The 17,476-nt window shown below is 37.5% G+C and overlaps 2 protein-coding genes across 2 annotated transcripts in view; both read left to right on the top strand.

The window, feature by feature from the left end:
- Positions 1-17,476, top strand: part of DDX18 (DEAD-box helicase 18) — a 701,862-nt gene that overhangs the window by 138,275 nt on the left and 546,111 nt on the right. The window lies entirely within an intron of this gene.
- Positions 1-17,476, top strand: part of DPP10 (dipeptidyl peptidase like 10) — a 240,593-nt gene that overhangs the window by 54,797 nt on the left and 168,320 nt on the right. The window contains exon 3 of the mRNA XM_033064168.2: positions 2,778-2,873. Within this exon, the coding sequence (XP_032920059.1) occupies positions 2,778-2,873 (96 nt within the window). The remainder of the gene's footprint in view (positions 1-2,777; positions 2,874-17,476) is intronic.

The following is a 17,476-nucleotide window of genomic DNA, read 5'->3' as shown; positions in this document are numbered from 1 at the left end:
TAAAATTTCAGACTGAAATACAGAAATCTGTGGTAAACAATGTGAGAACATTGGAAACGTCGTTCCTTCAAGGAATAATTAAATAAAATTTAAAATGGAAAGGGAAAAGAGATAGTAGGCTGTTTTGTAATGTAATAAATACAAAACAGTAAAAGGAGGTCTTTAAAATAAAACAGGTACATCCTAGAATCAAAGATTGGAAGGGGCCTTAAAGATCATGACATTCCAGCCCCCTGCCTTGGGGGACACTTTCCACTCTCCCAGGTGGCTCCAAGCCCTCTCCTGGATTGGAGCACCTCCAGGATGGGGCAGCCACAGCTTCTCTGGTGCCAGGGCTGCTTGAAGATGGCATTTTTTTTTCAGTTTACAAAAATTAGCCATAATTTAAAACTTACTTTAAAATCCAATTTATATCGAGATTTCTTGCCAGGGATATGATAGAAAGCAGAGAGCAGAGCTGGTGTTCCTTTCTTCTCTGTACTCAGCTGATGTATTGTTTTAGTGATTTTATTTAAGCAGTTGAAAAAAAAATCCCTCACAGGTAAGGCAGTCTTTGACAACATAACAGCTTGTGTGAGCTTGATTGCTACTTGGCAAACTGGCAGGAAATAAAGGGTCACAATAAGTAGAAAGAGACTCAGGTAAGGTTAGAAGGGGAACACATTTGGAATTCTAAACAGTATCAGGGCCAGGGTGTGTTGAATCCAAATAGGTGATGGAAAACAGCTTGTTGAGGGTAGGTTGTCAACAAGGGTATGGAGAAAGGGGATAATGGGCATGTGAAGAGCCCAGTGTTTGATGCTGCTAAGTCAGAAGCAGTGTTTTGAAGACACAGGAATGTATTTGTGGAGCTGAATAGAGCACACATAACAACATGTGCTTACTTTGAAGATAAAAACACAGTGTGTGGCAGGAGCAAGAGCTAACAAGGTCCCATGATGTGTAAACACAGGGATTAGGTATAAATCAAGAGAGATAATGTTGCTCTGATGTAAAGCTCTGGTAAGACTGCAAGTGGTAGATTGTGTCCCATGCTGGACTGGCAGATGAGAAAAAACCAAACCTAAACTGACTATTTTGATTCCTGGAAGGTAGGAAGAGGGCAAAAGGCTTATCTAAGGATTAGAGTGTTTGTCTTATGAGAGAGGATTTGGACAACTCTGCATGCTTGGCCTTACAAGACATGAAGTGCAAGAAGAGTTGATTACAGTGGTGAGTGCATCCCTGAGCCCTGCTGCCCCCTGGGAGGGAGCAGCATGAAAAATGCAGCAGGGCTGGGGTGTGAGCAGCTGGCATGGCCTCGTGCCCATTGTAAATTCATGATGTGCATTAAAAGGGAGTTTCTCTTCAGTACACCGAGGATGTACCTTATTAATACCAGCTGGAGTGACTGCAGCAGGCAGTGCTGACATTTAAAGGTAAAAATATCATAGTGCTGTCCATTCCAGTGAGCTTTCAGCTGCCCCTCTAATTGAGAAATTTGGCTGAATAAAGACCAATGACAGAACTATTGATTGACTTTATTCTCTTTGAAGGGTCACGTTTTCATCCAAAATGTATTACAGGATATGACCTTTACAAAGCAGGTTTCTTTGTTAAAAATGTCCTGGTAACATCGTGGGTTGACACAAAGATAACAAGATTGCTGCTTGACTGCTGTGATGACAGACCCATACAAAAAGAGTATCTGTCATCACTGCACTGTTTAATAGCAGTAAAGACAAAAATCTGCCCAACACAAAGTTCCTCTCATGGAAAGAAAAGCTCATAGAGAATAGAAAGAGTGCAGTAATTTATGGTAAACTGCCCAATAATGCAAAATTATTTTACAAACCTGGCTGGGCATTCCACTGGTTGTTTGGGAAGTGCACAAGTGCATCTTTTTGCAAGGGCACAGGCAACAAACAGCACAGCTTATGGCAGCTGCTGTTCCAAACAGCCTAAAGCAGTCAGGTGAAGTGCAAGCTGCTGCCAGTGATTATTGCTTGGGATCGTTGTGGGTTTGTCTTTTCACACTAAAACTTCTGCTTTGGTAGCAATGGTTCAACATCACCAGTTAGTGCAGCAGCTCATTGTTGAATTGTTGCTGCACAAGAATACATATTTAGAGAACTTCTTTTTTAGTTTTCTAAAGTGTGGAGATGATTTTAGATGCAGGAAAATGGTTTTATTTTGTTTTATTTTGTAACTCAGTGTTGGCTAATGTTCAAAGGCACAATATTCCTGGGTTCTGTCATGTTTGGGAAAAACACAAGCCTTTAGCCAAGTTATGTTGTTCACTAGACAGCAAGCACAGGCTATAAAAAGTGCATGTAGATGTTTTAAAATTTAATTTTAAATTGTTGAGTTGGTGAAGTTGGTTCCAAATTTACTTGTAGGAGTTTTTTATCTAGTTTCTCTCAGGGTAAAGTACCCAATATGACAACATCCTTTGGCTGTCAGGAAATTTTGGTATTGGTGTGTAATTTTTTGTGGTGTGGGGCTGTGGTAAGAAAGAGCTTTGCTGAGAAAGCCTCAATATGATAAAAACCCAAACATTAAATCTTGTAGCTTGCCTGTCCAAAAGGTACTAATTATTTGTTTCCTGAAGCTTTACTCAACAAAAATGATACTTTTCCTTGTTGTGGGAAAAAAAAAAAAAAAACCAACAAAAAGAGCAAGATATTGTTGCCAATTTCAACAGGACTTCTGGTTCTATAATTCTAGTGTTTTGCAAACAACACTGAGTATATTGTTTTCAATAATTATCTAAAATGATCTTGTTGTGTTTATTTTAGATGAACTCGCAAATTCATCAGAAAACAGATTATCTTTGGAAGATCTCTTCAGAAAAGAGTTCATAGTTCATAATCCAGAAGCCAAATGGATTAATGGTAAGTTTATAAGATCTCACTTAATTTGAAACTAGGTAAAAATTTTAAGTATTGAATTATATTATCCAGTCACTGAGGAAAAAAAAAAAAACTGTTAAAATTTCAAACTCTCTTGAAATTGGCCAGTGTCCCAGTTTTCCTTGCTGCTCTGAATCACGTCTCTTTCATTAATTTTTGAAGTGGCTTTCTAATTTTAAAGCTCTGTCTAGTAGAAACCCACTAAAATTATCTGTTCATGCTCCTGCCTCAGTTGGAAGCAGTGATGAGGAATTATGTGTAATAACTGATCTTGTTTGTGGATTCACAAGAAGATCAACTCCATTAATATCTGAACTTTGGGATTTGAGAACTGGTTCTCTTCACATCTAGAAAAGACTTGAATATTTCAATATGCTAGTACAGTCATAGTAATTTTCTGATAGCTACAAACTGTATTTAGTATTCTAATTTATTAAATGATTTGTGCATGACATGCAGATTCTTCCAACATTAAGCAGTTTTAATGTAAAAAAGAAGAAATCAAGCTCTTCTTTTCAACTCATTGACTTCCTTTTCTCTTGATGCCTGTTCCCTTTCCTCTGTTTGTAAGAAATGTACATTTAATGCATTAGCAGCTGTCTGGTTTGTGTCAGTGTGGTAATCTGGGTGTTACTGCAGGTGATGGAATCAAAGGAATTTTGTACACAGGATTTGTGCAAAACTGGGCAAGGCAGAACTGTTGAGGAGTGCAAGGCAGGAGCCTGGCAGTCTGGTGGCTGTGTGTAAATTCAGAATGACTTTGCATGGAAATAATGCTTCAATTTTATCAACTTTGGCAGTCAACTATAACTAGAACTGCTTTACTTAGCAGGGAGCTGTGTGATTGAATTATTGCTTTATGATAAACTCTGAAGAATGAAGTGGGTATCATAAGGATAAGTGTATTTAAAAGCAAAAGCATAAAAAGTGTGGTCATGTTTTTTGTTTTTTGGTTTTTTTTCAGGACCTGCTCTGGTGTTATTTATTATCCATTATTTTAGGGCTAAGGGAAGGGATGCTCAGTTTTGTTTCCTGCCCCTCCCTTTCCCCAGCTACTCCAATGACATCTCCCCCCTGTGCTGAGTTGCCCTTAGTTTCTTCTTTGGGCTGGCTCCTGTCTGCAGTCAGTGCAAAAAAATGTGATACTGGGTAAAGCTGGAACAATTCTTTTGCCAAGAGGAGAAGTTTCTTGTGATTGGTAGAAAAGTCTTTTCCTGTAAGAATTTGCTAATGAAACCATAAAGTGGGTTTCAATTCAATTTTGTTCTCTGCTAAATTCACAAAACAGCTGCCTCTGACCCCACCCTATCTGAAAACACAGCTCCTAATTGTCAAATAAAGTTATCACAGACCCAGAATTGTAAACCAAAGTGCCCACTGAAAGCAGGTGAGTACATAGTGGAAGAAGATCATTATGCTGGTTCCATCTATTACTCTTGTTACTTAAAAATCCGTGAGATTATTCTCCTAAGAACTCTACTAGTTCTTCATAGCATGTGCATAATATTCTATGCATAAAAATAGTACTAATTTCAAAAACCAGGACAATAAAACTCAAAGGCTGTGGATGGAGTTATATTAAATATCAGTGATGCTATAAACATGTAGTTTATTGTATTTCTTAACTCTCTTCTACAGCCTGTAATAAGAGCAAAGCTTCTTTTATGAGTTTTCCAGATGTGGTAAAAAGAAATGTGGAATTTGATGCTAAACCCTTGCTTGGATACAGGTTTCTCCTGTGGTCTTCAAGGTCCATCCTAAAAAGCCTCTACAGTGAAATATAATTTTATTAGCATCATGCAAAAGCTGTAATTTGTATTAGTACCATGCAAAATATTGTGTAAACAATCCAGTCTAAAGGCTATGAGATTGTACAGCTATGACCTTTTCCATCTCTTGAAAGCAGCATTAAAAATTCTATTTTAGGGGAAAGACCCTGTGTTTTATTAACAGTACATTATCCACTTTTTCTGCAATGATGGTTTTCTGAGTCAGTGTGAAAACTTCTAAGCTTGCAGTTAGGTGTTCTCCTGATTTTATTGGCCAAAGAAACAATGAAGTCTAATAGATTTAAAAAAAGAGGAAAGAAAGGACATTTTGTTTATTAGAGTATGTGTGTGTGAGAGAAATAAAGAAAAAGTGGGAGTATTTAAGTATTTATGAATTGTTTAATATTTTTGATAAACACAGGAAAAAATGTACAAGTTTGGTATTTTTTTTTAATTTTCCTTGAAAATAGCCAATATAGTTAATGATATCCAATATCTTGGGCAATAAAAAAAATCAAAGGGATAGTCTTGCAAAGCAGCATTTCTGCTTCCTTATTTTTTAAACTTTATTTCCTGGCAATGTGGCATTGCAGTGATGGCATTATATGCATGGGAAATGAAATCTCTGACTTCAGATTCATTACTGTGCAGCTGGAGGGGAGCATTTGGCACTTTCTTTGGGTATTGGCAGGGTAAGTGAACTCTGTGGGATGATTTTAGCAGAAAATAAATAGCTACTTACTACCTTTTGCTCCTCTTGGAATAGGATAATTTGTGTCCATCTGGAAGTTTTATCATCTTTACCTCCTGGGAAGGTGTAGGAATAGAGATTGAAGATAGGTCTGGAGCATGTTTTGTAGAAAAACAAAAAGAAAGATTTAAGGATTTCAAGTGGAGGATGAATCACTGTCTGTAGGTAATGCCTGGTATTTAACTGCTGCCCTTGAATGAAACCTTCCCTACTGATCTTTGAATTTCTCTGACATTATCTTCCAAGTGCATTATTTCTTCCTTGTTTGAAAGTTCCTTCACTACAAAATCCATCCCCATGTAGCTATTTCTAGAGTGCTCTTTAATAAGAGAAACCCTGAAATGCAGAAGTTTTCACAGTCCATTTCCTTTTCTGCTTGAAACTGAGTCCACAATTTTATGTGCTTGCCACCAAAGTCAATAATCATGCAAATACCTAAAGTTGGAGAGGAGATGTTGGTCTTTGAGATAATCAGATGTTACTGAAGAAGATAAAAGAAACACTATGAACTAGTCTTAAAAGTGACAAGATATATTCCCATTTTATATAATATGCAAAGATGGACCTGTGCAGACACCCAGATTTCTTCTTCCTTTCCATTTCTTCTCTTTCTATTTTGGTTTATTTCAAAGGCACTTTATATTTTTTCAAACCTGACTTGGATTTTTTTTTTCTTTCTCTGAAAGAATTTCCAAAGGAAAGGGTAAGAAAATATGGAAAATAACTAGAAATTTTGTTGAAAATAACTTAGTACTGTACTAAACTTTGTTAGTTATAAATCTGATCACTGGCTGAAAAAGGACATGGTGGAGAGTACACACAACCATTAACAGTCCAATCCCTGTTAGCTGGAAAGGTGTTTAATTTCAGAAGGCATTCCAGTTTTGGAGACCTTAAATGAGAGAACATCTTCCTTTAGCATTATTGATGTTCAGGTTTTCTAATAGGAAATAAGAATTTAAAGTGGTGCCAGTGAATAATGGAAGCAGTTGAACATGACAGCTCATTGATGATTTTTTTTCAGGATGCTTTCCCAATTTCTCTTAAGTTACTTAGAAATATGTATGCCTTCCTGTGGGAAATATTGAGGACTCAACAGATTTGCATTTTATTACTGAGGTCTGTGCTTACATCTCTTCTTTCAGGGACTATAGCTGTTAATGACAGTAAAATTCAGAATATTTGTGTTTATTCCTCTGTCAATATATGAGTTGCTTGCACTTTTTTCTTCCCAGACATTCTTTGCCAATCTTTCCTGTATATGATAGAGTGCACTGGCTCCTTGGTCACACTCTGGCTGATGGGAGTGTAGTCAGCACAATGACAGTACTTTTTATATATTTTAATAAATATATTTTAATAAAGAGTGTTGCAGAAGGAGCTGCAATCTGAATGATGTACCTGGAATCCTGTCTCATGCTGAAGCTCAGCAAAAATGTGTATTTTTTTGTATTTTTGGTGTGTTTTTGTCTGTGTGTGCCAGCTGGGGAGAAAGGGTTTGCAGTGACATTTCAGGGGGAAGCTGAGTTCCTTTCTTTGCACAAGCAGCCCAAGCATGAATGAAGATTCCAGCAAGAGCTTCTGGAGGAAGGCTGTGTTTGCACCTCATTCTCTTTCTGTAACCCCTGCTTTGGAATTGGGTTTGTCACTTTGTCCACCAGAAAATCCAAGGTTGTGCCAGCAGTCTCAGAAGGCACACGCTGTTCACTTTAATTTTCAAAGCAAATAATTTCTTCATGCACATATATTTTCAAGGCAAAGATTCTTCAACTCTTTTTTTGTGATTTCTTCCTCTTTTATAGTTTTAATGTATTTCATCTTTTGGAGGAAACCACTCCATCTAAGTCAGAAATATTTTCACTCCAGGTGTGTTTTTTGTTTTTTGTTGTTTGTTTTTTTTTTTTTTTTAACTCAAACCCTTACATTAATTTTATTTACTTGTTTTAATTTTGAGTTTTTATGGTATTTCCAGATTTCCTGTATTAGCCTCAGCAGAAGCCTTCATTTACTGACTAATTGCTAATTCTGATGTTGGCATCATTATTTTTATGCAGTGAGGAGAAAAGAGAATGAGTGATGACACCCCTTTTGAACATCAGAGAAACCACGGGACTGGTTTGGGGAGGAAATCCCTCTACTCTCTTCACATTTATTTTATACAGTCTCTCAAAAGAAAAAAAAAAAAAAAAAAAAAGAAAAGGAAAATTTGTAATTTAAAAGCATTTTTACTTTACAGTTGACCAGTGGCTTCACTGTCATGTTTTGCAGACTGTGTATTACAATTAACATGGGAAGATATTACCTGGCTGAAGAAGCATTACTTCAGCTTCTCATAACATGTTTGCTTTCCTTAAAGAGCAACTGGGAGAGTGTCTGCCCATGATTTTATCTGTGGTTATCCCTGGCACGTTTCTCATGCTGTACTTTGTCACCTGGGGAGTGAAATGTGTAGACAGTGGCTTTTGCTGGAGCTGGTGCTCCCCTTGGGTCTCTGTTGCCTCTTGTCTATCCTGAAAAATAAAATAAAAAGTGGGCTGGGAAACCTGGCATGAAGGTGGTTGGAATTGCTTTAAAATTATTTATGATAAAAATGGAAGTGGTTTGGGAAGCAGGGCACACAGATTCCACAGCAGCACTTATGCCAACTTTGTGCAGTAAAAATATGGTTTAAAACATTTGGCACTTCTTAAAGGAAGCTTTTCCTGTGCATGAGATCAACACCAACTTGTTTTCCCAGAGCTGAGTGTGTTCTGATGTTTGTCGATGGAAAAGGGTCAAGTGCAAGAAATAATCCAACTCTGAGCAATGAGAGAAGAGATTCTGCTCCAGAAATTTGTTGCTGAGTTGGATTCAAGAAACAAAGAAATTTTAGAATTACATGTTTATATATATTGGTATTACTCTTGCAATCAGTGATGGATATTAAGAGTGAAGTTCTATTTTTTTTTTCCCTGTCCCCTAAATGAGATGAAAGTCTGGAATTCAGCCATTGTGTGCAGGAGCATTTTTGGTGCAGCAGGGGCTGTGCTGGGTGCTCACATATTTGCTGTGATGTGATGCATTAATGCTCATCAGGGCTTGGGCAGAGGGGTGTGCTCAGTGTCACTCGTGCCAGCTCTGCACTGAGCTTTCATTTCTTGTTGGAATCTCTCTGAGCAGAGCCTGGAGCTGGAAGCAAGGCCAGGGAGTTGTTTTGTTGCCTGTGGCTCTCTGTGAAGAGTTTATTTCTGAAAGGCAGCAGAGGGGTTGGATTTTGATTCTCTGTGATGCACAAAGCAGCGGTGGAAGAACACGTGAAAAAATCCTAAGATAGCACTCCAGTCGTCGGAGGCTTTCAACTAAAACTCTTCTGTCCTAAAACTCCAGCAAGTTGTGTGAAATACACACCCAGGTTTTGCCAAGTCTGAAGACAAAGTTTTGAGAAAGACCCAGAAAATTTGAGAAGATATATAAAGCAGGTTGGCTGATGTTTCTCTCAGAAACTGCTAAAAAGGGGAATAAAAGGCTTGATAGATACCATTCCACTGATTTATTAAAATTACTTCTTAAACAAAAGAATTCAAACAATGTTTTTGTGAAACAGATTGAATTATTCAATTCTCTCATTGGGGGATTGACTGGGGCTGTGCTGGTGCTGATGCTGCAGATTCTCTGTGAGCAGCTGTGGATGGTAATTGGTCATTCAGGGAAAGGTGGTGGAGGTACCACCCCTGTATAATGTGCTTTGTGGTGTCCTTTGATCCAGGAATTGTGGTTTCTCAAGCAGTGGACAATTTTGGTTTAGATAGAATTTTTATTTTCTCATTAGTTTTAGTTTTTGTGGGTGGTTGCTTTGGTGTTTTGTCCTCATTAAAATTCTTTCTTCCATCATTTGTACCACAATAAGGTTTTTCCCTCAGTTTTCCCTCCTGGCTCTGGTCTAGTCTTTAAGCAATGCTGGTGGCAGTGTCACAGATCTGCCCTGCCCCAGCACAGTGTCAGTGTCACTGTCACCTGCTGCACAGACTGCCCCTTTCTGCTCTCCTGGTTTTGATGTCCCCAAGGTGCCACATTCCTTGCTTGCTTAGAAGCAGCTCTAGGGCAGTTTCTGCTCAGATCAAGGATGCTGATCCCTGTTGCTGCATCGATACTGGTGCCACTGTTAATGATTGTTAACAAGCATTAAACAGTGCTGTGTATTCAGGGCCATTAACTTGTGTCACCATTGTATTCTCACCAAATGACTTCTCCCTTCTCCACCAATATTCTCTGTACACCATGACAACATTGTGTTAGTTGTGGCCTCTGCAGTGTCCTGTGGCTGTTGGTTTTTCTCAAGCATCAACCATTATTGATTTCAAAATTTTTTTTTCCTGGGAATTTTTTTCTGACATTTTGTTTTTGATTTTTACTAGGTGTGTTGTATTTCTTCCACAGAGTACTTGAAATATATTTCCTTAAGAGTCCTTGCTTCTTGTAACAGCTTACTTCTAGTTGTATTTATTGAGGTGTAGTCTGATTCCATGCTTGATGAAATCTCTGGGTTTGGGACAAAACCCAGAGATTGGGATATAAGTCAGGAAAAAATGAAATCAAGTATTGCAGGTAGTGGGAGGTCAAACTACCTTTTGCCACCAATAGTCAAAAACACAGATAATCATTGCAATCCTTTTTAAAATTTATGTCCCTATTGATTTTTTACTTATTCCACAGCCCAAAGCATTAAGAATTTAACAAAGACATCAATATACTTAGAAAACATTTACACAGGGAGAGTGTATCTGTTGCACAAGGTGTCTTTTGAAAGAGGTTAGCAGAACGATTTACATTTTCTAATCAGTATTTCTGGATAGTAACCTAATGTTGAGAGGTTAAGTACAGCAGTTCTGTGTGTGAACCCCTGGGACAGTGCACCAGACACTAAATAAATCTGAGTTCTCCCTGTTTGCTGAAGCTAAAGTCTCCTGAGTGCAGTGCAGGAGTAAGTTTGAATCTTCCCACAGTTGCCATAGTGATGTTGTGGAACAGGGAGCCTTTTCTCAGTAACACATTTCTGGCTAAGACAGCAGTCCTTAATGTGATCAACAAGTCTAAACTGAATGTGCTACATCATTACTCCTAGGATGCAACCCCCTAGGGCGAATATTTTTTTGTTACAGGAGCAAAGCTGAGCAGTGAATAAAGCATTTTGGAATGGAAACAGATGGTGGGTGCTACACAGCAGACTTATGAGCTCCCTCCAGACTTCCACATTGTTTTCTGTTACTCATAAAGGCTTCAGGGATGTATCTGTGTGCATCAGCAGCCTCATGTACTCATGAAGAGTAATGTTTTCACCCTGTGCCTCCTTGTTCAGTTTTCCCCACTTGCCATCACTGGTCCTCAGCATGAAGTGTACCCATTGTCCAGCTGGAGCTGCAGTCCTTTCCCATGGGATGCATTTGTAGTGCCTGTTAACTTTGCCTTTGGAAGCTGCTGTTTATACCTGCAGCTGCTTCATGATCCTTCTTAAAGGCTCATTTAAGTCTGCTCTAATTTGTTCATCAGCAATTGGATTTTCTTCAAAGGAGTGCTGTGCAGGAGGGGATAAACCTGGAATTGTTGTGTGCAGCAGCACAGTTGGCTGATTCTGCCTTGTTTCCATTTGCTAAACCAAATCCTTGAATTTTTGTCATTTTTCGTTCTAGACACTCTTTAACAAGCACTCAGTTGTGTTTTGTGGCAGATAAATAAGCTGTACAGTGCTTAAAGTCTGTGTCTTTAAAAGCCAAAGTTTCACATTTCTAATCCTTACATTTTGTTGTCCATTAATTTTTTTCTTGGATTAAGAGACAGTAAAACCAGTACTTTGTATGCCATTCTGTCTAGCTCAAATGTTTGCATAATGGATGCATAAAAATTGCATTTTTAAACACTTTTGCATCTATGAAGGTATATATACACACATATTTATTTCACTTGTAGTGCTTTTTTAGTTTTCTCTCTTTAAGTGATTCTTTTGTGGCAGATTTCAGAGACACAGACTCATATTTGCCACTCATCCATCCATTTTCCTGGTGTGTTTTGCCCAGGACAGGGTTATTCTTCATATGAGAATGTGGTTGGCACTTGAACAATTTTGCTTGTTATCTCTTTCGGTGTGATGCAGAAGGACTTTAGTATATTTAGTATGTTTATGTTTTAGGTTTTAGTACCTTTGGGAAAGTGTGTTTGGATTTATCTGTCTGCATATACTGAGCTCATGTATTTGGGATTGTTTCAGGGCCTATTCAGTGCATCAATTCTGTTGAATTTTCACAATCAGTGTTTGTGCTGAGCAGGAGGAGATGGAACCTGCACAGTTTTGATCCAAATTGCATCCAGTTGCAGTTTGGATCTGTTCATTTTAGGTGCAGCAGGACTGTAGGGAGAAAGGCACTGGAGGAAGAAATCTACAGAGTGAAAGCATAAAATGAGTAGCAGCAGAAACATAATGAGAAAAAAGGAAAACAACTGGGTACAGAGAAAGCAGAAGTGACAATTTCCATTTAATCAACATTTCTGACCCCTGAGAGAGAAGAGCTCTGTGGATCAGGAGCTGAGGCTGGTGCTGAAGTCACTCCTGGGGTGAGTTACTCATGAATTGAGCCCCAAAACTGCACCAAAGCCACACTATTGACCAGTCCTGCTGAAACACTGCCCAAGGAGCAGCTGGTGCTGTCAACTGCCAACCACTTCAGCCAGAAGTTCTGCTTTACCTCTGCAGCTGTGTCTTTATTTAGGGATGTGTGAAGTGCAAGGAGAACAACAGTGCTATAAACTTTAAATTATTACATTTTTTAGCAATCAGATTTGATTGTATTTTTAATTTACTGCTGTAGAAATCAAATGTGTCCCCCATACTTTCTATGTGGCGCTGTAGAGTTGAGAGGAACCAGAAGCAACTTGATATTTGCTTGTTTCTCCAATCTGACAAAGTTTATAGGCAATTTGTATGAGAAACTTGTATGAATCATTAGACCAACCATGTATTGTTTTTCCAAATCTGTAACTACAGATTGGCTTTGACCCATTAATACTGCAGTAAAAACCCAGAGCCTCTTTAGTGAGATAAATTAAACTTCAGGCACTTTGTAGAAATAAATTTACTCAAACAAGGGAATGGGAGAATCAATCAGGTTTTTGACAGAATTTAGATATCAGCCTCCCATGTTAAGAGTCATTCAGCTTTAACCCAGTTTTTGCCTGTGTTTTCCATGATATTTTTCTCCCCAGGGATAAAGCACATCTTTAGTTTTGAGAGGGGTATCCATAGCTGAGAGTTCCTTGTTGAATGCAGACCATCTTATTTAACCAGTGCCTCAGAGGGAAATGCAGAGTGTGATTTCTGCACTTGCACACTACTTTAGGCATAGGACTGACTGAATTTCTTCTGCATGTGGAATATTGATTTTTAAGTTCAGCCAAAGCTAGTTGGAAGCCTAACATTTTCTACAAATCTGTAAGTTGCACTTGGAAAGTTAAAATTAGGAGTACTTTAAAAATGTGGCGTAAGAAAATTTGTTTTATTGTAGGACTGGCATTACATGAGAATTAGTGTAACTAATTTCAAATGTTAGTTTTTGGCCCCATCCTAGAGCAGCCATCTTTAGGATAAAAAGGCAAATTTGTTTCTTCTCAGGCCTGCAGTCTTGTCTGCCAAATTGGGTCTGTTAATTCTGTAATGATGATTCAGATAATTATGTATTTGTTATCAGGATCTCAGCTGAGACAGCTTATTTGTGAAGGTCACTAAGCTGTCAGATTCAGAGTAGTATGGTTGGCAGAAGATATATTTGTTAGAAGTATTTTCTGGTGCTTTCTCTTTCTTTTTAGTTTTCTCTTGCAAGTTTTGCATGAAGGAGTGTTTTCTGTATAAACTTTGTGAAGAAGGTTTAGACAGTTTACTTCAAGTGTGCTTTCACACATTTTGGACAATGTGATTTTCAGTTTTGAATGTTGAAATCTTGTCTTTGGCATAGTAATTTCATTTTGATATCATTACTTACTGTTTTATATTGCTTGGCCACACTCTTTTATTCATGCAAAAATTATGTATTGTGTTAATGAAGCAAACAGTTCAACATTTAAAAGTATTTCAATATATTCTATTTTAAATTCTGAGGAATATTTTAACTTAAAAAATAATGAAGTATAAAGTTTTCAATTTATTCTAATTTGGAATAAAAATTATTATCCAATATTTATTCCTCTCTATGGGCAATTTAGAGAAGGAGGCTCTAAGCCATATTATCAATTACAACTCCAAACCACATCATAAATTTCCCAAACTGTGATGTCACGTTCCACTCATGGAAATCTGTTGCAGAGTTAATATTATAATCTGCAGCATTTCCATTGATTCTTGATGGATTCCAGATGTACAGAGATGTGGAAATGGGCTCCTGTTCTGAGATGTTTCAAAGGTAGATGTTAATTCTTTGCTTTCTGGGCAACTGCACGTGTAATGAAATTTATGTAAGCTATGAATTTTTATCTTTTTTCCATTTTCATACCCAGTGTTGTACCTTGTCCTCTTAGAGGCAAGGACTCACTGTTCCAGCAAGTTAGCTCTTTCTTTTTTTAGCAATTTAAAATGGTCATGTAACATGTTACATAAATATTCTTCTCTGCTTAAATACTCTGCTCTCTTTTCCAGCTATTTTCTGAGGTCTTACTTTGATAAATTGCTAGTTGGAAATAATTTGGCCTCAAACTTCTCGCTGAAGACCGTGATTAACTCATGCATGTTACTATAATGGAAATAAAAGCAACAGTTTGCTGTGTTATTCCAGAAGAAATAATAAAGTTAAATTGTATTTTTACCTTCTTAGCTAAAGTCAGGGCAAAGAGTATTGAGAAAGAGCTGAAAGTGAAGATAATTTTTTTTTTTTACTTCAGGTACTGCCATTGCCATTATTGTTTGATGTGTTGTATATTGAAATAGAGGCAGACAAAATGTCTTTCATGACTAAATGCTTTCTGTCTCAATGCCACCTTCAAAACATTTTATTAATTTTAACCAGACATCTTTTGAATATATGTCTGTCCTGAGTACTGCAACACACAGCCACTAATTGCTTCAACTCTAGATTAAAATATACTCATAACAGTTGTTTTTTATTTTGTTCCTCATTAGGAAACTGAACAAGTCTGAGTATTCAATAATTTGCATTAATTTTTTTCTCTTTGCTTGGTGATTTTCTGGATTGGGCAAGGCCAGACTCTCAGGAAATAAAATGTCATTGCTTTTATGTGAGAGTAGGACTTTGCACAGCTGTGAGAGGGAACTTGAGTACAGTGTCATGTTTTTAAAATGTATTTCATTGTTACAGTGGCTCAAAAAAGGAAATTTGAGCTTAAATCAAGTCAGAATATACAGATATTAATTTTTAATTAAAATTTTAAAAATGCTTGGGAGTTTTTGTTATTTCTAGTAAATATGATTCCTCTGCTGAATAACGGTTTATAATGTTATATTGTGGAATAGATAAAATAAATAGTTGTATAAATCTTAATTTATCAGGAAGAGTTGATTTTTCAGCACCCACAAGTGAATATGATGCTTATATAAACTAATTTAAACATAAGAGTTTTCAAAGTAGAATTTTTATTTCTTAGATGTGAAGGAATTTAGGGATTTCCTTGCTTGGGAGTTGATTTTTAGAGAAGTGTGAAGAGCTCAGGGGTCAGGGAGAGGATTTGGTTTTCTAGTAAATAAGGAAATGGATGTGGAGAAGCTGTTAACAGCCACTGACTGACAGCACAGGGAAACCTGTTTGATGTGGCAGGAAAAGATGGTTTGTTACATGCCTTTTCAAGGGAGGTTTTTGTTTTGTTTTGTTTTTTTAACAATGTTGTTTGTGCTGGAATAAGAACTGGGCTCTGATCTGTCTGGAGGTTAATCTTAATGGACAAACTGTGTCAGAAAAGAGAGATATGCATCTGTAAGATCTCCTGTGCTTTTCCTCAGAGCTTGTGATGGCCTTTTTCTTCCCTGCTTCTCAAGGAGGGATAAAGCTTAATGCTTTGTCAGAGAATTTACTGAATGAATGAGAAAAAAACCCAAAAAAGTTATAAGAACTTGGTTTGTTATTTTAAAATACCATAAATTCACCATCTTTATTAAGGCATGATTAGCTGTGTGTCCATAGAATCACAGAATAGTTGACAGAGACCTTTAAAAGTCCTTTAGGAATTAGGGACTCACCCCCCTGCAGTGAGCAGGGACATCTTCAAGGAGCCCCATCCAACCCTGGATGTTTCCAGGGATGGGTCAGCCACTGCCTCTTCTGGTAAAAAGAGTAAAAAACTTCTTCCTTACTTCTAACCTAAATTGATCATCTTTAGCTTCAAAACATTAGCCCTTCTCCTGTTGCAACAGATTCTGCTGAAAAGTCTGTCCCCAACTAGATAATCTAGATATAGCAACACGGTTTGCTGGTGGATGAAATCATACTGATTCTTTGGGAGGGTATTAAAGAAAGGACCATAGAGAAGAATTGCCTGATTTTATCTTTACCAGAATGGCAGTGAAATGTTCTTTCAGTAATGGAATATCTTTAAGCATTTTACCATGACAGCCTTTAATTATAAGGGTGATTATTTTTACTGCATTTTGTGATTTTTTTTTTAACATAATAGCAAACTAATTTGCTGCATTCAGTTCTTCCAGTGAAGGAGAAATATTTTTTAAGTGCTTAATCTGAATTTAAATTAATGCAAACCTTTGTACTCAACTTGCATAGCATGCAAGTGATAACTTCAGAAAAATACAGCTTTGTGACACACTGATTACTTTTGTAAAGATAGAAGTATATTCTCCCTTTGATGAGTGTGTCTAACTTCCATTAGTGCTAATGGGAGTTATGCATTTATGCTTTGAAGAGTCTACACTCCAATTAATTATAACACTTAAAGGAAATGTGAGATGTTGTTGAAAGTAGAGATTCTTTAGTGTTGAAATGGGTTTTCTCCTGAATTTCTCCCCGTTCTCTCTCACTCTGGGAATGCTTTCACATTGACTGACATATTGTCACGAAATCTCGTAAATATGAGCATTGTGTGCAGTTGAAATTACATTGTGACTTATCCATAGTTAAACTCACCTCACATGTAGCTCTTGGATATGTAGCCAACCTGGCAGTCTCTTTTTTCCCTGCTTACCTTTAGGTGACAGCTGAATATCTGTTCCCTTGATTATCAATTTCAGGCTTAACCTCAGATCAAGTTTTACCTGACTGAAGTTGAGATAGACTAGAGCTGTGTTCCTTATGCCTTTCCTTAATCTTGTTGTGAGCAGAAAACAACAAGCAGCAGAAAACAGATCAGTTGTCCCTGGATCCTGTGCTTCAGTCTGATTGCAAACAGGAAACAGCACTTGAGAGGAGTGTGAATGGCTTTGAGGAAAACAAGGATGAGCCCTTGCTAGAAGTCACTCACATTGAAGGTGTGCAGATGCAGCAGGCTGGGAACTAAATCTGGGAACTAGAAGCAGTTAAACAATTTACTCTTTAAAGAGACATGTAAGTGTAGAAGATCAGCACAAAGGGAAAGAAGATGAATCAGTTGGACCAAAGAGACCTAATTATTTATTTCCCCAAAAGTAGCTTATTAATATTTATTTCTGTTACTTCTCCCTGATGTGCAACACTTGGAGGCATCTGACAAATCCACTGTAAGGCTGAAACCTCCCTGTGAACCACGGGGGTTATTTGGGGCTGGAGGAATACAAATTTCATTCAAACTCCAATTCATGGATCTCAGAACTGACCAAGATCAATAAGGATGTAATGATGCTTTTAATATTTATTCTTGTTCACAAACAACATAAAATTTGCATCTCAGCTTTGTCACAAACCGGACTCCCCAGAAGTTTTTTTTCACTTTCTGTTTTTTTTTTTTTCCTCTTGGCCTGAGGGACCCTGATGGTGGCAAATGCAAAATGCATCACCTAGAGTATCTGCCAGAAAGAGGGAGCAGGTTTCTGGTTATGGTTAGGGTGTAATAGTGCAATACCTTGTTTTATTATTGGATGTTGTGTCTTTGCCTGACACACTCAGCTCTGT

The sequence above is a fragment of the Catharus ustulatus genome, chromosome 7 (assembly GCF_009819885.2).
Source record: "Catharus ustulatus isolate bCatUst1 chromosome 7, bCatUst1.pri.v2, whole genome shotgun sequence".
Lineage (NCBI taxonomy): Eukaryota > Metazoa > Chordata > Aves > Passeriformes > Turdidae > Catharus > Catharus ustulatus.
This window is presented reverse-complemented; position numbering and strand designations above follow the sequence as displayed.